This window comes from Molothrus ater, chromosome 1, assembly GCF_012460135.2.
Source record: "Molothrus ater isolate BHLD 08-10-18 breed brown headed cowbird chromosome 1, BPBGC_Mater_1.1, whole genome shotgun sequence".
Taxonomy (NCBI): Eukaryota; Metazoa; Chordata; class Aves; order Passeriformes; family Icteridae; genus Molothrus; species Molothrus ater.
This window is the reverse complement of record NC_050478.2, coordinates 135,170,175-135,193,312: the sequence shown is the minus strand read 5'-3', so window position 1 is coordinate 135,193,312 and position 23,138 is coordinate 135,170,175. Positions and strand designations below refer to the sequence as shown.

General features: G+C 36.8%; 1 protein-coding gene across 1 annotated transcript; it reads left to right on the top strand.

Annotated features, from left to right (window-relative positions):
- Positions 1-2,881: 2,881 nt before the first annotated feature.
- ATP6V0D2 (ATPase H+ transporting V0 subunit d2) lies at positions 2,882-22,402 on the top strand. Its single transcript, XM_036406715.2, has 8 exons — positions 2,882-3,011; positions 9,853-10,024; positions 11,853-12,031; positions 14,748-14,827; positions 16,690-16,767; positions 19,978-20,154; positions 21,546-21,623; positions 22,145-22,402. The coding sequence occupies exons 1-8, from the start codon at positions 2,882-2,884 to the stop codon at positions 22,304-22,306; spliced, it is 1,056 nt and encodes a 351-aa protein (XP_036262608.1). The 3' UTR covers positions 22,307-22,402.
- The last annotated feature ends 736 nt before the right edge of the window (positions 22,403-23,138 follow it).

The following is a 23,138-nucleotide window of genomic DNA, read 5'->3' as shown; positions in this document are numbered from 1 at the left end:
GGTCTTCTAAATAAAATCATTAATATAAAACCCAATAATATTTAATAAAACTGTGCCCACTACAAGTGTAAAAGAAACTATACAAACCACTCATAAGAAATAAGATTATATTGATAGACTGCAACAGTAGAGATTGAATATACATTTTTTTTCATAAAATTTTAGTGCATGAACTAGCTATATGCATTGTGTTTAAATTGCTGTTAAAGCTGTCTCTTTTCCTCAGCTTTTCTTTCAACAAAAATCAGAGAACTGAGGATTTTCTGATGTCGCCAAATGCAGGCTATCAATGTGGATCGAATTACCTGACACCTTATCCCTTAGTAGATAAAATTGCTCAAGACTTTATCCTGATTTTACAGTATCTGGTTTCCTACCTTTGGTAGGTAAATGGGGGCAATTTGTTAGCTGTCTATAATAAGTAGAAAAAAGTTAGTGGTGAAAGAGATGCAGCTGAATAGAGAAAAAGGGGAAGTGATAGTGGGTAGTAGAGATGTGCTTGTAGGAGGGATGATGAAGGCTGCTGCTTCTATTGATGAAATAATTTGCATTCTAAAATTGAATGAACACTAGAAAAAATAAGCTTAAAAAATAAAACTAATTGTTCTTCCTATTATAAATTTTAATTAAGAATGGTTTTTATCTCTCTATTGTTACCTGTCCATCTGCTTCATGCTATTAAAAATATTGAAGGTTTATATATAAGAAATATTTGAAAACTACCTCATGGTGGTAAATAACTTCCTTATAGTTATTCAAAATCATTCAAAATTACACTGATTTCATTAGACCACTTGGCTGAATGATTATACTTCAAGTGATGGTCCCATCAATATTTATAGACCCATGGTAGTACTTTCCCACTGGAGGATCACCAGTGGTGGTATTTACACCTGCCAGGCAGTATTAACATGACCTTACTAAATTTAGGATTTATTGCAAAGCCACTTCTGCACTGGCTCTGCCGCCTGAAGCTCTGGAAGCTCATCGGGAGCACAACCTTGGACTGCCCCCAGCTGGACGTGTGCCACATTGTGGGACGCTGTGGTTGCAGCTGAGGGAGCCTGAACTCAGCTGCTGAGAGACCTGACTTGTTTATGCAATTACACACGCTTTGAGAGCTATAGGTTAAATCTACATGCTGCTCTCAGTGTACACAGCAATCACTATCAGCTCTCTCCATTTCTTTTCTTTGAAAAGGGGAAAAACAGAGGCTGTTGGGCAAAACATGCTGGAACAAAGCAGATGACAGCAACAAAGAAGTAGGTTTAAGTTAAAATGTGGTTATTGACACATGCCAGTAAGGAAGCACTGATGGCAGTCATGTATCGTGAAAAATCTCTCTGAGTTTTGAAACATCATTGACAAAATTCTCCTGAAAATTTCTTGCATTAGGAGGTTCTGAGCACTGCTGGTATGCGGACTTGGGAGACAAAACCAAATTGTTTGTGTGGGGGAGCGAATGTTTTGTTTCTATTGTTTAGTAGGCCTAATCTGTCTCATTTTCTTTAGCTGGGTTAGCTCTGCAGTGCTAAGAAATGATTGATTTAAAACTGTAAACCCAGTGTATGAGGAGCAAGCTTCAATACTCTTGGCCCCATTGAACTTCCAACTAAATACAGTTTGCATGTCTGAACACATGATTTTTCAAAATGTCTAAATGCTGTCATTATTCCCCCTGCCATGGGTTACCGGTGGGATAATATCCAGCCTGAGACAATTTTAATTTGACCCTCAGGGTGCAGTTTATTGCTTCCCTGGCTCAGCATAGCTGCCCAGTGGCTTGTGGCCACTTGTTGTCCATTGCATTCTCCTGGCCAGCCAGCCAAGAAACCAGTCAGCTAGTGACCTTCCTAGAGGAGGTAGGAGTGGCTGTTTTGGCAGCAAATATGCTGGCATCTTGTGCTTCATTATGTAGCCTTCGAAGCCATGCTGTGCCAGGAGCAGCGTGGTATAGACAGGAATCATCTAGTGAGTACCAAGGTCTCATCATTTTCTCCCATCCTAGGACAGGGGAGAAGGTGTCATAGTCACAGCCTTGTCCCACCAGCTGCCAACTCACAACTCTTGCTGCAGCCACATTTCAGCACAAATGTCAATAGACTAGCTATGGTGCATGCCTTCAGCCAGCACCATGCACCAAACATGTTCAAAGCTCTGAAAAATGAGTGTGTGTTTTTAGGTGTGGGTGGCACCCTGGGACAAACTATGGTTTTGAGGCAAGTTCTGGATACTGACTTTCAAGGACAATGAAAGTCAAACACTTCAAAAACCTTTCACCTTTGCATATCATCTAACGTTCACGCTAATTATTAGAAGGTTCTTATAATTCGTATACATATTTGGTGATAGAGATGAGCTGCAGAAAATTTCCAGCAAACAAAAATGTTAAAAAAAGAAAGCAATACAGGGACACTACCAAACCATCTAAGCTCCTAAGCAGTGTTCTGCCACAGACTACTATTTTACTGCAGAAATATTTCCTCTATAGGCATTCTCAGACAACTTCCTGTTTATAAGACAGTTTTATTCATGCTTTGTAATGTGCTTTCTCATTCTCCAAGCAGTGCAGAGCATCCTTGCAAGCAGGGGTTAAATCCTGTACTTCCTTTTTGGTTTCTCTTCCAACAATAACAGGTTCATATTCTGGCTTTGACAGGAGGGAGTTGGATTTACTGGCTGGCCATTGTGTAAGCATCAACTGTACTGGAACTACGGTAGGAGCAAGAAACAGGAAGAAACCGGTTGGTAAAACACAATCATAGGCTGGCAGGAACTCTGTGACTATTTGTCACTCCTTCCAAAGAGGGGAAATACAGTTGGTGGCAGATATTCAGTGCCATCAAGTACCCAGAAGAGAGATTAAATATCTTTTTTCTCCATGCCAGGATACTCAGAGTTTTACTTCAATGTGGACCATGGCTACCTGGAGGGTCTGGTCCGAGGGTTCAAAGGTGGGATCTTGACAAGCGCAGACTATGTCAATTTAGCACAGTGTGAGACGCTAGAAGGTAAGTGCTGGCTTCTTTTATTCAGGAAGAAACACTGTTGCTTACGTTTCTGAAGAAAGGAAGGTAAAAGACAGAGCTACTGAGAGTTTGTCTTAAACCCAGAGATAACCCCGATGTCCTATGAAGAACTGCTCTCATATTTAAGTTAATAGCTTTCCATAGACTGTGATTTGTGTGCAGGCTGTAATTTGCTAAGCAATGCAGACAATGGGGCTTTCTGGTTTGCTGACAAGGATTAGAAATCTCTTCCACAGACTTCTTATGGAGATTGACAACCTTCTCACAGATTTTAGCCATGCTATAGAACAGTTCAGGTTTGAAACTTTCATACCATTTCAGCTGTATAACACAGTTTCCAAAATCTTGTTAAAAGCTTGCTATTTGGCTCTGAGTTTCTCTATAAAATAAATGATTTTAGTAATTTGTTACTTCCTGAGTTTTAGGGCAGTGGTGAAGACTTTGCTTACCAGGAACAGAAAACTAGACTCCACAAAAATAAAACTTAGGGAAATAGGAAAAAAAAAAAAAGAAAAAAAAAAGCTCTTTTCAAGGTGACTTTGCCACAGTAATAAAGAGAACACACAGTAGCTTCCAAAGCAGCTTTCTGTGGCCAAGACTGGTCACAGCCTGATGAAGACAGACTTGTACCAAAGAATCATATGACATACCTTTAGACACTTGGCAGGAAAAAATGCAACAGAAAGAAATCACCTTTCTAAAGGAACATAAAGTTAATTTTCCTGACTGCAAAATAAAAGCTATGATTGTACACTCAACTTCTATAACTTGCAGTCTATTAGATCAGTTTGGAAAAGGAAGAAGGAGAATGAATAAGCTCTCTCTATTTTAAGCTTTGGCTGATTTGTACATGCAGTAATGGGTTTGGAGTAAGAAAAAGGGAAGAATGATGATTCCCATATCCAACAGAGTTTTGAGGCTGTCTAAACTATTAATATTAGTAATAACATAAGTCTGGGAAGATTGCTTGCCATTCATCTCTCAGATTAAAACAACTGCATTTAAAGAAATGCACGTAGATATTTACCTGTCTGCAGAATAAAATTCCTCTTGTAGGAATATGTTAAAGAAGAGTTTATCAGTACAGTCAATGGAATCTAGACACTATTGAACAGACCAAGTGCATGTGTCTACTTCTCCTGATAACCTGGAGAGCTGTTTCAGCTCTCCACTAAACACAGTGGCAGTTCAGGCACACAGAACAGATGTATACAATCACTCTGAGAACTGAAATCTATTCCTTATGTCAGCTGGACAAAATCAACTGTTTCTTTACCCCATTTGTTCCAGCATTTGTGATGTATGCAACTTACAGACTCTACAGAAACACTTGATATAGTATTTAATTGTTTAAGTGAAAAAGTCCTGATGCATAAAGATACAGACTTTGGAAAAAGGTAACAGCTTCAAGCATCTATAAAAGACACAAAGAACAGATTGGTAGAATAACTAAACTCCGTTGTCACTTCACTTCTCTCTGCAAACAAACTCAATACATTATGTTATCCAAAGCTTCATGAAGGAAAAAAATTCCTGGTTGCTTCTGAATAAGAAAAAAAGATATAGAGTTAAAAACATATAAGCAAAAATTCTTCACAAAAGAATACTCAATCGTGTTAAGTTTAGAATAGCTAAAAAACCCCTAAATTTTAAGTCATGCTATAAGGAAGTTATTTACCACCATGAGGTAGTTTTCAAATATTTCTTATATATAAACCTTCAATATTTTTAATAGCATGAAGCAGATGGACAGGTAACAATAGAGAGATAAAAAGCATTCTTAATTAAAATTTATAATAGGAAGAACAATTAGTTTTATTTTTTAAGCTTATTTTTTCTAGTGTTCATTCAATTTTAGAATGCAAATTATTTCATCAATAGAAGCAGCAGCCTTCATCATCCCTCCTACAAGCACATCTCTACTACCCACTATCACTTCCCCTTTTTCTCTATTCAGCTGCATCTCTTTCACCACTAACTTTTTTCTACTTATTATAGAGAGCTAACAAATTGCCCCCATTTACCTACCAATTGTAACATTTATAATGAAAATATGAGAAATATAAAAATAATGGATTTCTACATGGTGCTAAACACACTTATTTCTCTGCACATGTAGGGTGCTGTAATACTGAACTTTCACTGTGAGTACAGTGCACCAAACCCACAGACTCCCACCTAAAGTAAATTTCTAAAGTAAATTTCATACATTGTCTTTGATTCAAATTTGAAATATTCAGCAAGAGGATCTGTGCTGTAGTAATGTGATGTTTTCTCAGTAGTGCCATCATGTCTTCACATTAAAAGGTAATAAATTTACCCTATTCTGCATTCTGTGGCTTAGCACCACACCACAAAAAATGGCCTAAGCTAAAAACACTATAAATATGGTAAAACAAACAAGCAGAAAACAAAAATCAAAACCACTCAAAGTAACCCATAAACAGAAGCAAAAAGATCTTTTAATTTCAAAGTGGTTTTGGTATCTCTAGAGATGAAACCATAACATCACTACTGAAGAACCACAAGCAAAACTTTAGATTAGTGCTTTACATCTGCTTGATAATTACAGAGCAAGTGTAAAAGCAGGATGGAAATTAAATAAGACTGCTAACAGACTAATGATACCACTGTGTCCTCTCAATTCAGGGCCATACTGACAGGAGGAGAGGCTTTCAGCTCCATTTAGACATCCTCTTCAGCTTGTTTGAGCTATGATTTCCATGGAGCTACCGCCTGGGCTGCATGCCGGTTTGGTCCTATGGCATCATCTGTTTCAAGGGAATGAGGTTCCCAGAGCAACCTTGCTGACAGTTTTGAAGTAGAATATGGGAGTGTGGGAGTGTAGAGGTGTTTAAATGCAATGTTTTGTTCTTCTCTTGCTTTTTTTTTCTGTGATAGAAAGACTTCTGTTCTGTAGAAAGGAGGGTAGGTCACAGAAGGACAAACATCTGAACTCTGGGCCTGACAGAATCACTGACACAAGTTTACTTAACTTGCCAGAGCCAGGGCCTGCCAGCACATGGTGGCTGAAATAACAGTGTTAACAGAAAGAAAACTGCAGCTAGTTGGTTATTGCTATCAAAGTGAGGGGTCAGACAAATTACCATGAGTTTGATGACAAGAGACTAGGTTAATATTTTGTTAAAGTTCTCACAATAGCCTTTCTTTTTGATCAGGATCATTCCTCTCTTAACTGCAATCATCTCAAACCAGTCTCTGCTCTAATTACTTTTAGTCATACTTTAGTTAATTGTGTTTGTTTGCTATTCAGTTGTGAGTAAACTCATGTAATTATTTAAGGTCATATTTTTCCTATAAGTTGTTTTCCTGCATGCAATTTAATGAGGAAATAGACAATGCAGATGGATGACAATCAAAATGAATGGATGACAGCTGAAATACAGGAATTTTCTTCCCTAGGGATCTTTAGGACAAAGGCCAGAGTCTTGTGTAGGTCTCCAAGAGACCCTGAGAAAAGGAGCAGCTACCATCAATAAAAGGTTTTGGTGAACAGGAATGTCTGAGGCCCTGTAATGCTCAGCCATCTACTCCTGCTGAGTCACCAAGTCATGTCACTAGTGCAAGTGTCTGACAGCAATAGTTCCCAGGCCTTATTTATGCCAGCAGCAAAGAAAGGACTATAATTTAGGTCCACCAGTTCCGTCTCTGAGCTGCCCTGAACTCTGTCTTGATGTGTACTCTGATTATGACATTCCTGGTTGATATTATATGGTGTTGGAGCTTGTGGATGATTGTTTTGGCCAAGACTGTGAGATAGAGTGGAAATTTTTTCTTACATACAGTATGCATGTTGGCATTTATTTATTCAGTTAAATAAATACATCTATAAGGCAGGCTGTGTAACTGACAGGGTTTTAAATCCAATATTCCTGGGTATAACATTTCCTCCTTTTGGGAGATGGGTGAGGCTATTTAATGAATTATAGCTAATCTTTTTCGTGCCTTATATTAAGGTATGGTTTATGAAGGCACTCAAATCAATTCAGATAACTGAGGGAGAATAACAACGTCTTGTGAAACTACTCTCAATCAGCAGGTTTTTGTTTCTGTTCATCTTATGATGATGTTAATCACATTTCAGAATGGTCAATACTTGGGGCTGATATTTGGGTTTTACAGTCTGCTTTATGTAATTAACCCCTGAAAAGTACTGTGTTTGAAAGGCATTTACACAGTGGCGCTGAAAGTAGATATCTGTGGTTCATCTGAAAAGGAATTGAGAAAAGGAATTGAGCTCTGCATCTCATAAAGTAGTATTATCTAATCTCAGCATATGTCAGGTATTTTTGTACTCTTTGCAACAAAAAAGGAGAAAAGTAGGAAGGTTTTCACAGGAAATGTAGGTGTAAAATCAAAATATTAATGAACTTTTAAAAACTTGGTCTTACATAGACTAATTTCTGGGTATAACTGCATTTTTATTTTTCTCTTAGTCTTGCTTACCTTTCCCTCTTTCACCAATTGTGTTTCTTTTTTCATATTTGGATTCTATTTCTCCTCTTCCTACTTGGAAGTCGGTATTGAAAGTATGACTTTTTCTAAGTGTGTTATGTGATTTGATATGGATTTGATGAATAGGCAATATTTGGGGGATAAAGAACTGGCTGAGTGGTCGCATCCAGAGAGTAGTGGGAAATGCTTCAAAGTCCAGATAGAGGTCAGTGCTGAGCAGTGCCCCTGAAGGGTCCTTTTTGGGACCAGTACTGTTTGATATCTTCATCAGTGACACAGACAGTGGGATTGGATGCACTGTCAACAGTTTGCAGGTGGCACCGAACTGAGTGGTGCATGTGACACCAAACTGAGTGAGTGTCGTAGTTTACACAACTGTGGCACAGGATGTCATTTAGAGGGACCCAGCAAAGCTGGAGAAGTGAGCCCATGGGAATCTCACGAGATTCAATGAGGCCAAGGGTTGGGCAATCCCTGGTATCAACACAGGCTGGGGCAGGAAGGAATTGAGAGCAGACCTGTGGAAAAGGACTTGGATGTCTACTACTCTTGGACAAAATATCAGACATGAGCTGAAAATGTGTGCTCACAGCCCAGAAAACCATCTGTATCCTGGGCTGCATCTAAAGCAAGGGAGGGAAATTGTTCTCCTCCTCTGCTCTGCCCTCGTGAGACCCCATCCGGAGTACTGTGTCCAGCTCCAGGGTCCCCAGCTCAGGAAGGACATGGGCCTGTTGGACTGAGTCCAGAGTAGGGCCACAGAGGTGTTCAGAGGGCTGGAATATCTCTCCTACAAGGAAAAGCTGAGACATTTGAGACTGTTGATCCTGGAGAGGGTTCTAGGAAGACTTTATTGCCAACTTTCAGTACCCGAGGAGAGTTACAAGAAAGATAGAGACAAGTTTTTTAATAGGGCCTGTAGCAATAGGACAAGGGGCAATGGTTTCAAACTAAAAGAGAATAGATTTAGACTAAATATAAGGAAGAAATATTTTAAAAGGAGGGTGGTTAAACACTGGAAGAGGTTGCCTAGAGAAGTTGGAAACATTCATGGCCAGATTGGACAGGACTCTGAGCAACCTTGAGAGGCAGCCAACTTGCATAGAAGACTCTATGAAGTTTATCTCAGTAAGCTACAGTGCTAAACGTAGGAGTCTGCTTCACACTGTACTAGTTCTTTTGCTTCAAGTCTCAGTGTAGGCAGCCTTATTGCATACTAGGGAAGTATACACATAGGGAAATAGGCAAAAGTAGCTTCTGTACTGATAAATGCTTACCTTGCTAACTGCAAATTAGCTTTCTTATTTCCATCAGTGGGAGTGTTGCTGTCCTTTTCCCTTATTATCAGTTCAGATTTCACATAGAAATCTAATTATTAGAAATGCCCAAATCATATAACAGAATCCCAATCTATAATTTAAGAAGTTTTAATATAGCATTTGAACACAATTATGGATTGCAGTGGGGTCTTTTCTAAAAGAAAACTTAAACTGCTTTGAACAGCAAGAAATTATTCAAATGCTTACTTATGCCTCATGGTAAAAAAGGGCTAGCAGAGAAAATTCATCATATTAATTCTAGGATATCATGAAAGTTTCTTTTAACTTTGTGGTCAAAACAACTCATTTTCCCCAGTCACCAGGGTTGAGAGCTCAAGCAGAAAATGTCACAAGGACCCAAGTTTCTGGAACAGCTTCTTAGGATTTGCTAGTAGCAGCCATAAATCAGAGAAAGCCAAACCAGAAATGCTAAGAGAGTGTAAACTCTCCCCTTTCAAGTGCTCTACTGCAGAATCCATTTGGAGTCCAGAATGTGTGCCAGGCAAGACGTGTTTCCTTCTCTTCTTCAGACAGCCTGATAACAGAAGATTATAATCTTACTTGAGATTTAGATGTTTCATGGGAATATTTAAGATCTTACCCAAGTTAAAGGATTATTCCTATTCCAGTTCATGAGAGTGCAGCAGACAAAACAACTGATGCATTATAATGGTGCAAATCAGTGAAATCGAAACATTGAACAAACGTGATGAGGGAGGGACTAGAGACAGTAGGAAGTAACAGCCTATCTGGTATGTCTGAAAATGAAAGCTGATGTTGAAACTTCTGACAAAGACATAAATTATTTGTTCTTTCCTACAGTATGCAGAAAGTCTTACTGGTAGAAGGAAGCACAAATTTGCATCAATTTTGCATTTACCCTATATTATAGCTATGCAAAAAACTTTTCAATAGAGTATTATCAGTTGCTTAATATAAAAGTGTATTAGAAATTAACTTTTTAAAAAAAATTGATTGCAGACAATATGACAGTTTATCCTCATGATCTTTCCTGAATTTAATTTCAGATCTGAAGTTACATCTACAGACTACAGACTATGGCAATTTCTTGGCAAATGAAACTGGCCCTCTCACTGTTTCCACCATTGATGAAAAACTGAAAACAAAACTACTCACAGAATTTCATTACTTTAGAAACCATGCTTTTGAACCACTTGCCACTTTTCTGAATTTTGTCACGTAAGTATATTACCAAATATCGTACCACACAGAAAAGCAGTTTAAATAGTGTAAATAAAACATATTGGAATTTGTATTTAAGTTTTAAAGTCAGCAAAATTACTTTGTTGCTGCTACATTTGCATGCTTTACTTGCTAATATAAATTCTGAAACTGTATGTAATATGAAGAGCTGTTGTCTTTGCAACTAATTATTTTAAAGAACAGAAGCAGTTTTCTTTGTTTGAACAGTGGCAGAAGAAGTGGTAGAGATTAATTAATTTAAAAATGGTTAAAATTTTCAAACACTGTCTAGGTCAGACAAATTGAAAAACTACGTTTGGGAGAGGGGTGTGATTCATTAACAATTTCATGATGTACAGGGAAGTGATTTAATTCCTAGGCATGTGGCAAAGTGTAGACCTTTTCTAAAGGAGGAAAGACAACATATCCTACACCTGTCATAATTTTTATACTATTTGAACCAAATAAATAAAAACCAGGAGTACTTTATATGGTATATTGCAAAGTACTTAGATCCAAGAAGCTTTATTTGAAAGTTCAGCTGTTGTTTGATGCTGGATGAAGAGAAAGCTCTGATCTCAGTACCATCATGAATAGATGAAACTTGCAAATGAATGACTTAAACAACTTTAAGAACAGGGATCTGCTTTATAACAATATAACAACATGGACTAGCAAAATACCAGTATGATATTTCACCTAACTATTTACTCCCCTTGATCTGATACTTTTAATATATTTTAACAAGAACAATGAACTGTTCAACTAAATTTCAAGGAGCAGCTTTATTATAACAGTAAAAAAGAAACTATCATGATTTTTTTTTCTGGTCATGTGTAGCTGACCAATTTTAGGCTGATATATTAACAGGATCTTAAAGGCTGTCCTAGGATGCCTGTGGGCATGCAATATTTACATTTTGTTTCAGGGAAAAAAAATGAAAGCAGGAAAGTTTTGGCAGTTCTTTTATCACACTCATTGACATAAATGTATAGATGTGTATGCACAGCCTTTGCTCACTGTTTTTTTAAAATAATGGATATACTGGCTAAGATATTTCACACAAATCATTGAACAACATTCCACCAGATCTTCAAGCCCTCTTTACATATTTTGGGTGAGAACATATAAATCCCTGTATGTTTATAGCTGTGTTCTTAGTCAACAATGCATACTCAAGACTGGCATTCAAGGGAATTATGGTCCCATTTCCGAGTCACTGACAAGACTCATCATCCCCTTTGACACTAAAACTGGTATGAAGCTGATAGAAAACTTCTACTCAAGAGAAAACTTTAAGTAATAGAGAAGAAATCTGTAAGTGCCTGTTCTTAGCTCCCTCATGGGAGGATGTTTAAAGCTAAATGAGAAGAAAACCTAAGATTGGACCAACTGCACGAACTCTGCAGTTTTAGTGCCGAGATTCCCATGTACTTCTTTGTCCATGGTATATATGAAATTAAAAATCCCAAACTTGAAAAGTTGCTAGCTCAGGTGATTTGCTTTGGATATCACTCACTGTCACTTATTACAGTGAATCTACATCTCAGCTGTTATGTTTATTATAGTCATGTGTCAGTACCACCTTCTTTAAAAATGTCCATTTTCTAAATCTCTCATATCAATTAGGTTTAAAGCTAGTGCTGTGTTATCTACTTGCTATTTAAAAACTACTGATTTTTGATGAGCTATTGATACAGAATGAACATGCATTCTGATAATACTTTGGTATTATGGCTAATTTTCAAAAATGTTTGGTTTTTATTTTTTCAAGTGAAAGTTGATTATAAAAATAATTTGTTTTTACTTTTTCTTTCCAATACAGATACAGCTATATGATTGACAATGTAATTCTTTTAATAACTGGCACATTACATCAGCGACCCATAGCTGAACTTGTTCCCAAGTGCCATCCATTGGGGAGCTTTGAGCAAATGGAAGCAGTCAGCATTGCCTCAAACCCCACTGAACTCTTCAATGCAATTTTGGTTGACACACCATTAGGTAAAACCACTAAATGATTTCTTTTATTTTTCTCAAAACTACTAATCCTGTATTCTTTAGAACAGGATGTTTCCCAGTGGACATGCTGTGTTTTGGTAAAACAAATCTTGAACTGTAGATCAAGAACATCTGCAGTGGTTTTCAGGACATATTCTAGTAACATTTATTAATAGCCTCTATATCCATCTTGGGTAGCAGACTCAGAAAAAAAACATGTTACTCAAGAAGTGCAATGTATATATTTTCTATTCAAAGCAGTCACTGATTTAAAACATATATATTTTTATTTCAATACCTACATTATATTAAAAAATATGTCTTTACTAAGGATCAAGCAGACAGCTACTAATAAATATTGGATGTTGTGGTAGAACCCAGATTCCTCTTGAGATTTGGACATGGTTCAAATATAAAGAAAAGTCCTTTTTTTGAAGAACTAAATCTAAGCGCAAAGCAAGGTAAAGTTTGGAGATGTCACATTATAAATTAAGATGAAACTCTGCTCAATGTGGTGTAGCAGCCAACATGTACAAAACCCAATAGCCTGTGAAGGGCACTGAGAATAAGACAGAACTGGATGTATCTGAATGTATATGAAGCCATTATGTGCCGTCATCTTCAGTTCTCTGAGAGGTTTTGGGTTCTGCTTCTCAAAAAGGTGTGATAGGTTGGCCCCAGACAGAAAAAAATTCCCAGCCAGCCACTTGCTCACCCTCTATTCTCAGCACAATGAGGGGGAGAAAAAAGGTGCAAAAAATAGATTGTGGGTTGAGATCACCCACAAAGTACTGCTGCAGGCAAACCAGACTAAATCAGTGGGGAGATTAACTTGATTTATTACTGATTTATATATGTATGACATAATTAATTACTGATCCAGATACAAGGAGACAAACAGAAAATAATGAAACATTTAGGGGAAAACTTGGGGAAACTTGGGAAAAAATACCTTCCCTCCAGCCTTTGTTGTTCCTTCATGCAATGCTCCTCTTCCCTACCCGCCCTGTTATCCATGCAGGTTACACTGCATCCCTCCAGACAGGGAGGGCAGTCTCAACGAGCAGGGGGAGTTTAGAGCCATAGAATGGTTTGAGTAGGAAGTGAACTAAAAGATCATCCAGTTCCAACACCCCTGCCATGGGCAAGGATCTTCCACTAGACCAGGTTGCTCAGAGCCCCATCCTATCAGGCCTTGGATAATTCCATGGATGGGGCATCCACAACTTCCCTGGGCAACCTATTCCTGTGTCATTATCCTCACAGTAAAGAATTTCTTCCTAACATCTAATCTAAACTTACCTTCTTTCAGATTAAAGCTATTCCCCATTGTCCTAACATTACATGCCCTGGTAAGAAGTCCCAGTTTGTTTTTCATGTAGGCCCCCTTCAGATACACCTGCTCAACTGAGGGGCTGGGCTGTGCCCTTGGTGGGTCCCAGCTGGAGCTGCCTGTGTCCAGCACAGCACAGCCTTTCCCTCACAGAGGCCACCCTACAGTACACTCCCATCAGTGCCTGGGCGCTGGCACACTGTACAGTGAAATCTGAGAAGGGACAGAGCAGGACAGCTAAAATGAACAGTGCTGCCATGTGTAGACAGACTAAAAAGTCCAGACTGCAGTTTGGAGCGGACAAAGCTGATGAGAGATACGGACAGGGTTTACAGATTCCTTAAAGCAGTGGTTTGTTCATAGTGATTTATGAACTGCTGCTTACCAAATCCTTCAGAAGACCAAGTGCTAGCAGAAAACTACTTTTGAAAGGTAAACTAAACCACTGTTTTCACACAGCTGGTAGTAAATTTCTGGATTTTTGGGTTTTTTTCTAAACTAGTTCATAAAAGAAAAAAGTGTTGTCAGCTCTTTAAAGTCATGGGACAAATTTGTGGGCAATAGATCTATAAGGACATACTGAAGTGTACTCTCAGGGCTACACTTCCTAATATTCTCTATACAAAATCTAGATGCTGGAAATGTAGGAAGGGATAAGACCACAAAACCTGGCCAGGCTCACATCTTCTCTGTAAATACCATCTTCCATTGCCACTTCTTAGGAAAACACATTTACATATGGTACTGTTCTGCCCACTGGGATAGCTCAGGAACAGTGAGAGGCACACGTTGGTTATGAATATCACATTTTTAAATGGTGCAGCTGCACAAGTGAAATTCATCCACTGCCTCCCTGCTCAAAAGCTTGCTCTTTAGTCAGTTCTGCCAAGGACCCATAAGCACAGATGGTCAAGGTTGAAGCACGTGCCCTTTATCAGCTGCAACCTGTTGCCTTTCCCACACTACATAGACAAAGAAGAAAAGGGAAAATAGGAAAGAGGATTCTCCTTAACAGTTGCAGAATACCTGCATGATTTTGGACAAAATTATTTTTCATATCCCTCTCTAGAAAATCTCCATAATAACCAAACTATATACTTTAGAGAAGATTAGGGCTTTCATTAGCACTCCTATTTGATTCTCTCTGGAGACGTGGGCTCTGCCTGCAGCACTGATTGATTCCCCTCACTGCAGATTCTCATTAAAAAGAAGGGGATAGGAGGATAAGGGGAAAATCAAGCGGATTTTTCTTCCTCTCTTTTATATCATCCTTTCTTGTACAACAGAACCCTCGGATCCTTGTTCACACACTAGTGAGCAATAGACAAGAGATGCATATTATCAGCATGCAGATTTATACTACTATGTTATAAACTCTGCTTTCAGCTGCATTTTTTCAAGACTGCCTGTCTGAAAACGACCTGGATGAAATGAACATTGAAATAATGCGCAACAAACTATACAAGGCAAGTCTTTGAAACAAAATGATAATATTTGGGGTTTATCAAATGTCTCAGCAAAGCAGGTCAGTATCATTAACCCAGTTTTATGGATGGGGAAACAGAAGTACGGCTAGATAAGGCAAATTGTCTAAGGTCATCTGGTTGATTTCAAGTCCAGAAATGAAACCCAGCTGCTTCCATTTCTACTCCACTGTCTGGGAACTTTTCAAATTTTAGGTCTGCATCCAAATTCTAATTTAATATCTCACTAATGAAAATACTCTAGATGTCAAGCTAATATCCAGTTCCAGATTTGTTTATGAATAACTCAGCCACCAAACACCAGAGAACTCTTACCTCCTGAGTGAGCCTAGGCAGGCTTTTGGCTAACATTTATCTTTATTTATATAAGGAAGATGAGATTTGAAAGGGTCTAATGGCTTTGAGTCTAGCTAACATGATATTTACTTAGGGTTTTTGTATAATTTTCTTCCTTTAAAAACAAAGTTTAGCATTGTTGCAGCATAGTGCTGCAAGGATATGCATTTAACGCGAGCCTTGCATTTTCAAAGTACTTTACAAATCTTAGCACACAGGTCACTACTCTTACAATGGTCTCTTTAAAGGCTATACATACTCCAATCCATCAAAGGTTCCTCCTGGCACATTCTCTTCAAAACCTTTATCATCTTTCTTGCACAGTGGATTCCCCAGATTGCAGGAAGTATTTTTACAGTGATCTGATTGTACTAGAGGAAAGGAAAAGAAAATTCTGTTTGTCTTACAAATTATATTTATAAATTCCAAAGCCGATTTTTAATTCTCGAAACTTTTACTAATTCTCTCATTCAATACAACATCAATTATGCTTACATATGCTAATTTTTAATGTATTTTAATTCTTTCACAGTACTACTATACTAGACACTTTTTCCAATTTGGTAACATACATATTTGATTCTTTTATCCTGTGTGGATATCCATATATTAACACTTACCAAATCTATTTTTTTTTCTTCTTGCTTATCTGACTATTAGGGGGACCATTCTGCAAACACTGTGAAATTATTAATAGATAATTTCTCCTTTACTTCAGCTGTCAATGTGATCGATTGCTTCTGCTCTACTATCAGATAGCAGTATACAGAACCTAATGCATAATTCTATGCGGTAGATCCCCCTTGAGATGTCTCTACTTAAAATTCACTTAATTGCATAGTTAGTGACAGCTCCTAACAAGATTGTGTGAAGTTGTAGCAAATGCGTTTTCACATAAATGTTCTCTAATACAGTATTTTGGGAGATTGAGAGGCAGGCAGAACAGCATCTCAGATATTTAGTGTCCTTCCTGCACAGGTATTTTGAAATGGATGCAGATGCCAGAATCCTTAATAGACCAGAGGGCTCTGTAGACCAGTATTACAGAAGCTTTGTCTGCTGTTCTGTCCTAATCCAGGGTTTAGGGTAGAGCAGCAGGGATTAGTTTGTGTATTCTCATCCTGCTGGCCCAACATCCGTGGCATATGCCCAAATCCCCTCCTCCACACACTATAAATGAAGAGTTTCCTTTATCCATCTGCTTATTATGCAGTGGAAGCTCAATGGAATTCAAAAAGTTCCTTCTTTAGAGAGGAAGTAAAACATAATATTTTTCTTATTACAATTTTTGAAAACATTTGATCTCAAATTGTAAAAACAAGACATTTGCATTTGAATATTTCAGCTTTCATTTGAACTAAGTAAATGAGCACATACTTAAAATTTAAATTTATAGGTGGAATTATCAAAGTTAATGGAAGTATTTAAAAATGAGGTTCATGGCTACATGCAATCCTGGTCCAGGTCTTAAGCAGCATTTAAAATATTTCTCTTCTTCTCTCATGTAGTCTTATCTCGAGGCATTTTATAAGTTTTGTGAAAAACAAGGTGGTACTACAGCAGAAATAATGAGACCTATTCTTGAGGTAAGAAACATTCAGTCTTTATACATTAAAGTCCTCCACAATGTTGTCATAATTGTTTCACTTTGTTTTTCCTGTTCAATTTCTCTCCATTTGCAAAAGAATCTGTGAAATGTTTGCTTCTCCTGTTTTTTCTAAGATGTGATAAATAGTGTATTCAAGGATGACTTTTACCCTTTCACTAGAGAAGCAGCTAGACCATTACTAAGGAGGATCCAGTCTCAGTTAATATTTTTCTGTATCAGAGAGCAGAAAAGAAGAAATGGTTCACCAATCTCAACCTGTTGCCCCTTAACATTTCTCTCCATTATGTAGAAAACCAAAAAATGTTGACTATTGAGTTTGGGATAGCTAAAGCCTAACATTACTGTCTATTTACTAATCAATAATCTTCAAGCTTCATGGCACTGCTACATTTGTTTACTCTCCTATTAAAATTAGTGATTAAGGTTAGAGTTGAGTGACCTTTGGAATTAGTGTCATATAAAAAAGTTGAACATTCTGTGTTATATTTTTGTCTCAACTCAGCAAAGTTTGATATTTTTTTCCATGGCAAACAAAGCTCCTAATGTCCTCCCTCCACAGCATACATGCATCTAGTGAATGATATTTTTGTCTTTGTTTTTTCAATAAAAGATGCAGTAATTTCTAAAATTGAATTCTCAGCATTCAGGTCCCCTTTTCTTTTTTTTCTTACTTAGTCTATCACAATTCTTTGCAGAGGCTGACAGCCAGACCACCCACTTGCTTCCAGGAGTCTTTTTTTCTGGATAAGCAATTTCACACCCTGGAAACCAAAAAAAATTTACTGAGGGCTGATGACATCATAGTGAAAGTTTGCATTTAGAAGACAGATAATAACCCTGGGAGCTCATTCCTCAGGGAAGAATGTGTCTGAATTGCGTTTTACAAAATAAATCCTAAAAGATACTGCAATTTCCTATTTTAATTAAGCAGGTCGCAACATTTCAATTTATGCTCTAAACAAAATGCTCCTAATCAAGTTAAATTGAAGATAAATTAAATATTTTGACTTTTCTTAAAAATAAAAATCAGTAGACTGGCTGATTGGCTGGCATAGTTGATTCAGATTTTTCAGAAAGTTCGTTTTTAACTAGAAATTCATGCTCAGTGCAGATTACTTATTAATGTTAGTTTAAGCATGTGGTAAAAATCTCTTTATATCAGTGGTAACAATTTAGCCTATGATAAGCTTCTTTAAAATCCCTATCTAATGTCAATCAGCCAGGAGGATAAACTTTTCTATAGAAGATTTTCTTTTCTATAACATTTTATTACCCTGAAGAGACACATAGAACAGACTGCTGATGGTTGGATTCACAAAAAACCCACAAGTTAAATTATTCAAACAAATACTTGCTATTTATTTTGTAATCTTATATGTAAGACTACCAACCTGACCCTACAGAATGAGTCTGAGGTATTTAGCTCCCCAACTCCTTGACTACCACTTGTGGTGCCAAACTTCCATATTAAGAGAACTGATGATCTCTTTTCCACCGTGGACAGCACATGCTGCATGTTTAGCCCTGATTCTGGCAAGAAACAGCAGGACTGCATTTCACTGCAGCTAAAGCTGCTAGTTCAGAATTTAGCTTGGCCTCACACTAAATTCTGAACCAACAGTCTCCCACATGCAAACATGCACTAAGGAAATGGTCATCCTCTGACTCTACCTCCACCTGCAGCAATCAAATGGACTGTCACCCAAGTAACTGCATCTCTGTGGAGACCCTCATGTGCCAATAATTTGATGAACTGAGAGGTCTGTAGGGATGGGAGTTATCCTGAAAATTTTCTCAAACTGGAAGCCACCAGAAGCAGAACCCACACCTGCTACCATGAGTTGCAATTGCCTCCAACGTTTTTTATCAACAAAATATTACACGTCTAACAGCTAGATTCTACATGGCTTTAACAAGTTAAAAAAAAAGAAAGCATTTGTCCTTCTAAAACGATTTCAGTAGGTCTAATAGGCTTATTTTTATTAATTAGAGAAGTGAAGTTTGGCCCTGTTATTCATTAGCTAGAAATCTTTTCAAGCATGCTTATTTTCTTCTCATTACTTCTTTACTGTTTACTCCTTTCCCTTACTTCGAAGTCAGCACCAGCGGGTAGCGAGTTCCTGTTATTGTCTGTTCCCATACACAAGAGTAGATGTGAATATGTGTTTTTGCTAAAGTGGCAGATTAGTGTTGCAAATGCAGCCTTATTATTCAAATGAAAAGGGCACCTCGCTGCTCAAATATTCACAGGATAAGAAATTTTTTAAGCCACCTAAAATGTGCCTATACTATATTTACTTCACTTGGGAAGAATTTCCCTGTGTAATCCCTGCAATTAGCAAGGGCTCTGCTGTTCTTAAAACATGAAAGCAAGGAATAAAGGAAAGAACTAAAACCATAGTCAATTTAGATCTCAAGACAGAAGAAAAGATTGTTTTTATTTACTACTGCATTTTTCAGTCATACTATAAGAATGGTTAAGTGAAATTTGCCTTGTACAAAATAAGAACCCAAGATCTAGACATTGGATTGCCTTTCAGTCTGCTGCTGCAGTGAAAATACAGATACTGCAGGCATCTAAACCTGACAGAAGAAATATAGCCTTTTATTCTATGTATTAAAAATTAACTGTTATTTGAACTACTTTAAACTTTAACTTTGCAAGTAAATGGCCCCCTCCTCCTTATCAAATTATCATTTTAAATATGTGCATTGAGAAACTACATTTTTTTAGGATTTTCATTCAACTTTTACTATCAACAGCACTTTGAGTTACAGGCAGTACTATTGATTCTTTGTCCTTTCCTTTATCAGTTTTATTTATAAGATCATTATTGCATAATCTTACACATGAGGTTGTGAAGATATTTTTTCTTATCAACATCTGGGTAACTAAGCAGGGAAATGAGGAAGCAGCAGAAATTATATTTTTAGAATAAAAAACACAGTATAAAAACTGTAGTTGCAAAATCTTGTTGATTTTCTAGTCAAAATTTAATGCATATTTGTAAAGAAGAGGGAGAGAATTTACAATTTCAAAAATAAAGTATGTCCAATGCTCTCAAGTCGACTTTTTAAAAAAAATTACATTTCCATTTGACTTACTGAAAAACCCCAGAATATGCCCACCCTAATTTAGAATGAGATGTCTAATAACACCTCTTTATTCTTTGTTTTGCATATTAAGTTTGAGGCAGACAGACGTGCTTTTATCATCACCATTAATTCATTTGGCACTGAGCTGAGTAAAGATGACCGAGAGAAGCTGTATCCAACCTGTGGAAAACTTTACCCAGAAGGCTTACACCTGTTGGCCAATGCAGATGACTACGAGCAAGTGAAGTGTGTTGCAGAATACTATGCAGTATGTAAACTAATTTATTAAAACAAAAAGCCAATATAAAAATAGTTAATTAACATCTCCTGACATCAGCAAAATTGTTAAGAGTATACACGTAAGTTAAAAGAATTTTTGAGACAGGAAAAATATCAGCAGAGGTACTAAAGTTCCCATAAAACAGTGTATGGGATCAAAGACTTTTGATATGAAGAGATATGAGAGAAGACATTATTACATTAGTGCAGTACAAAGTTCCTCTTACAAGGATGTTTAAGTAAGAGCAAATCACATCTAGTAAATAAAACTCTTCCTACTCCATTAACTCTCCCCAAATTGAGTTTCACTTCATTGCTTCGGCCTCCAAGATTTTGGAGCATAGCCATACAGCATTTTAAACTGAGCTGACGAAACAATTAATGTCGCAGATTAGTCAAACCTGATTTATTGCCAGTATACCATAAAAATTCCCTTCTGAAACATTTTCTCAAAATCACTAATTGATTCAAAGAACTAGATGAAAATGTTAATATTGATGCAAATAGTGTTTTTATTAAAGATTAGTAATCTGCAATACTTGATCTACAAATTACCTGCTGTACTCTGTCTAACTATAATATTTAAGCTACCTCTAAATAGGTACACAAAAAATACCTGGTCTATTGCTTTTTCCACAAAAAAACTCCACAAATGTGAAGCTGTGCATCTGCTCCTATGCATAAAGAGAACATTTTAAACATGAGTTACCATGTCAGTGAGGTATGGAGCAAGACTGTTCATGAGATGGTGGGTTATTTAGATGAATTTGGGAACCATTGTAGTAGACTTCTACTACACCACTACTTTAAGGGAAAAACAAACCAAACACACAGAGAAGGAAATTACACAGGAAACATAACACCTAAGAAATCAAGTCAAATGTATCTGCACAGGATATTCCAGGATGACAAATCAGACTAATGGATTTGGATATAATATTAATGCAGGTAAGGCAAATCCAGCTGACTACTGGAAATAAAAGGAGCAGCCATGTGATGATCAGAGTTCAGTGTTTTGGCTCCATTTAGAGCTCTGGCTCTGATGGATACTATTTGTACAAGAAGTTCAGTGTTCTCTGCCCAAAGGAGTGAAAGGTCACATGTCATTCCATAATAAGTCTCTTTTACTGCCTTCAGCAAATTAATTTAAATTGTTAGAAATGATGATAAGAAATACAAGAACAAATGTGATTTTTCTTTCTTTTGCTGATTATATGCTTTTACCTTTTGATTTATGTAGAATTGTGGTCTATACAGGAGGTCTTCTATACAGAAAGATTACTTAACAAAGATTAATTTACAAAGTAATGTAAGGTGTCTGTGCTGCACAGAATGCAAAACTACCTTATTTCCATGGACAGTGGTTGTCTCTGCTTTTAGGAATACAAGGCTGTGTTTGAAGGTGTAGGGAGTGGCACTGGAGAAAAGACACTGGAAGACGCATTTTTTGAACATGAGGTAAAACTTCTAGCCTTAAAATACAAAAATGAATGTTATTCACATGGAATAATAATTAAAACAAGAATGAGGTACCAGGCTTTTGATTCTACTCTACTGCTTTCTATTCAAGAACATGGATTTTTGATGTCTGTCAACATCTGGCTGAATAAAAATAGAAGAATTTACCTTTTTAAATAAAATTAATCCTATAACATTCTTCTGAAGACTCTTTACACAGCTATCATTCCTGATAACCTATCCAAAAGATATATCATAAACACCACTTAATTAAATTTCTTTTGAGTAATCTACTAGAGAAGTTATTTCACCGCTGTCTTTTATTTCCTGTAATATTGCTGTACTCTATTACCAAAATTATTCCACAGATGACATTTCAATTACACTAATACTCAAGAGATTGCTAAATATAATCATGGTTGCAAAGCTGCAAGAAGTCTTGAACATTAAAGCTACCATATAAAAATCCCATTCACCCTCCTTGATATTTTATCCTAACACTTGTTTCATCTTTTCTACAGGTAAAGCTGAATGTGCTTGCATTCAACAACCAGTTTCATTTTGGAGTATTTTATGCCTATGTGAAGTTAAAGGAACAAGAATGCAGGAATATTGTATGGATTGCTGAATGCATTTCTCAGAGACACAGAACCAAAATTAACAACTACATTCCAATTTTCTAAATCTGATAATCTATAATGCTTGAAAAGATATTTCATAGAAAAGAAGAAAAATCTTATTTCAAATATTAACTCTTATCAGATGTTTTAAATTGTATTAATGAGCCTACTTAAATACATCACTGTAGGAAAAAAAGTAATGCAATTAGAGATATGAGTACTTCATAAGGAAATACTAATAGGTTTAATCAATTTGTTGGTAGATTTGTTCCCCACTGTGCCTATTTTAATTTAATTGATCAATAAAAACCTCCTGCAATGTCTTACATATATACTCTTTCTCTTTTGTGGAACCAAAATTTGTATAAATGACATTTGAAAAGCTCTTTAATGGCTTTTTTTTTAAAATTAATGTTTTTCTCAAAGGGCAAATTAAACCACTACTTCTAGCTCACAGGGTCTTTCTCATGGCATACAGATGGTATGAAGGACTTAATACACAAATAAGAGAGAAACAAGTCTGAAGGGGAAGCTTCCTGATCTTAACTGTGATGCCTCTCTGCAACTAAATGTAAATAAGTAACTATAGTATCACTAAAATGTTTTTATTTCTTCCTTTACGATCAAATGAGGAGCACCCTACGTGTCAAACAATGGGGGCCTGATCTAGTCCACAGCAATAAAAATATCCCCTCCCAGCACACCTAAGAATTGTCTTTATGTATTCACTGGAGAAGATTATGAAACATGAATGAAAATGCCAACAAAGTCTGTATCAGTTTTACATCAGACACAAACAACACCAGCTCTGAGCTATTTGAGGACTGGCTAGGATCAGTAACTAAAAATAGAGGGAACAGTTGAAGCCAGATTGTAGCAGGACAAGATTAATTCT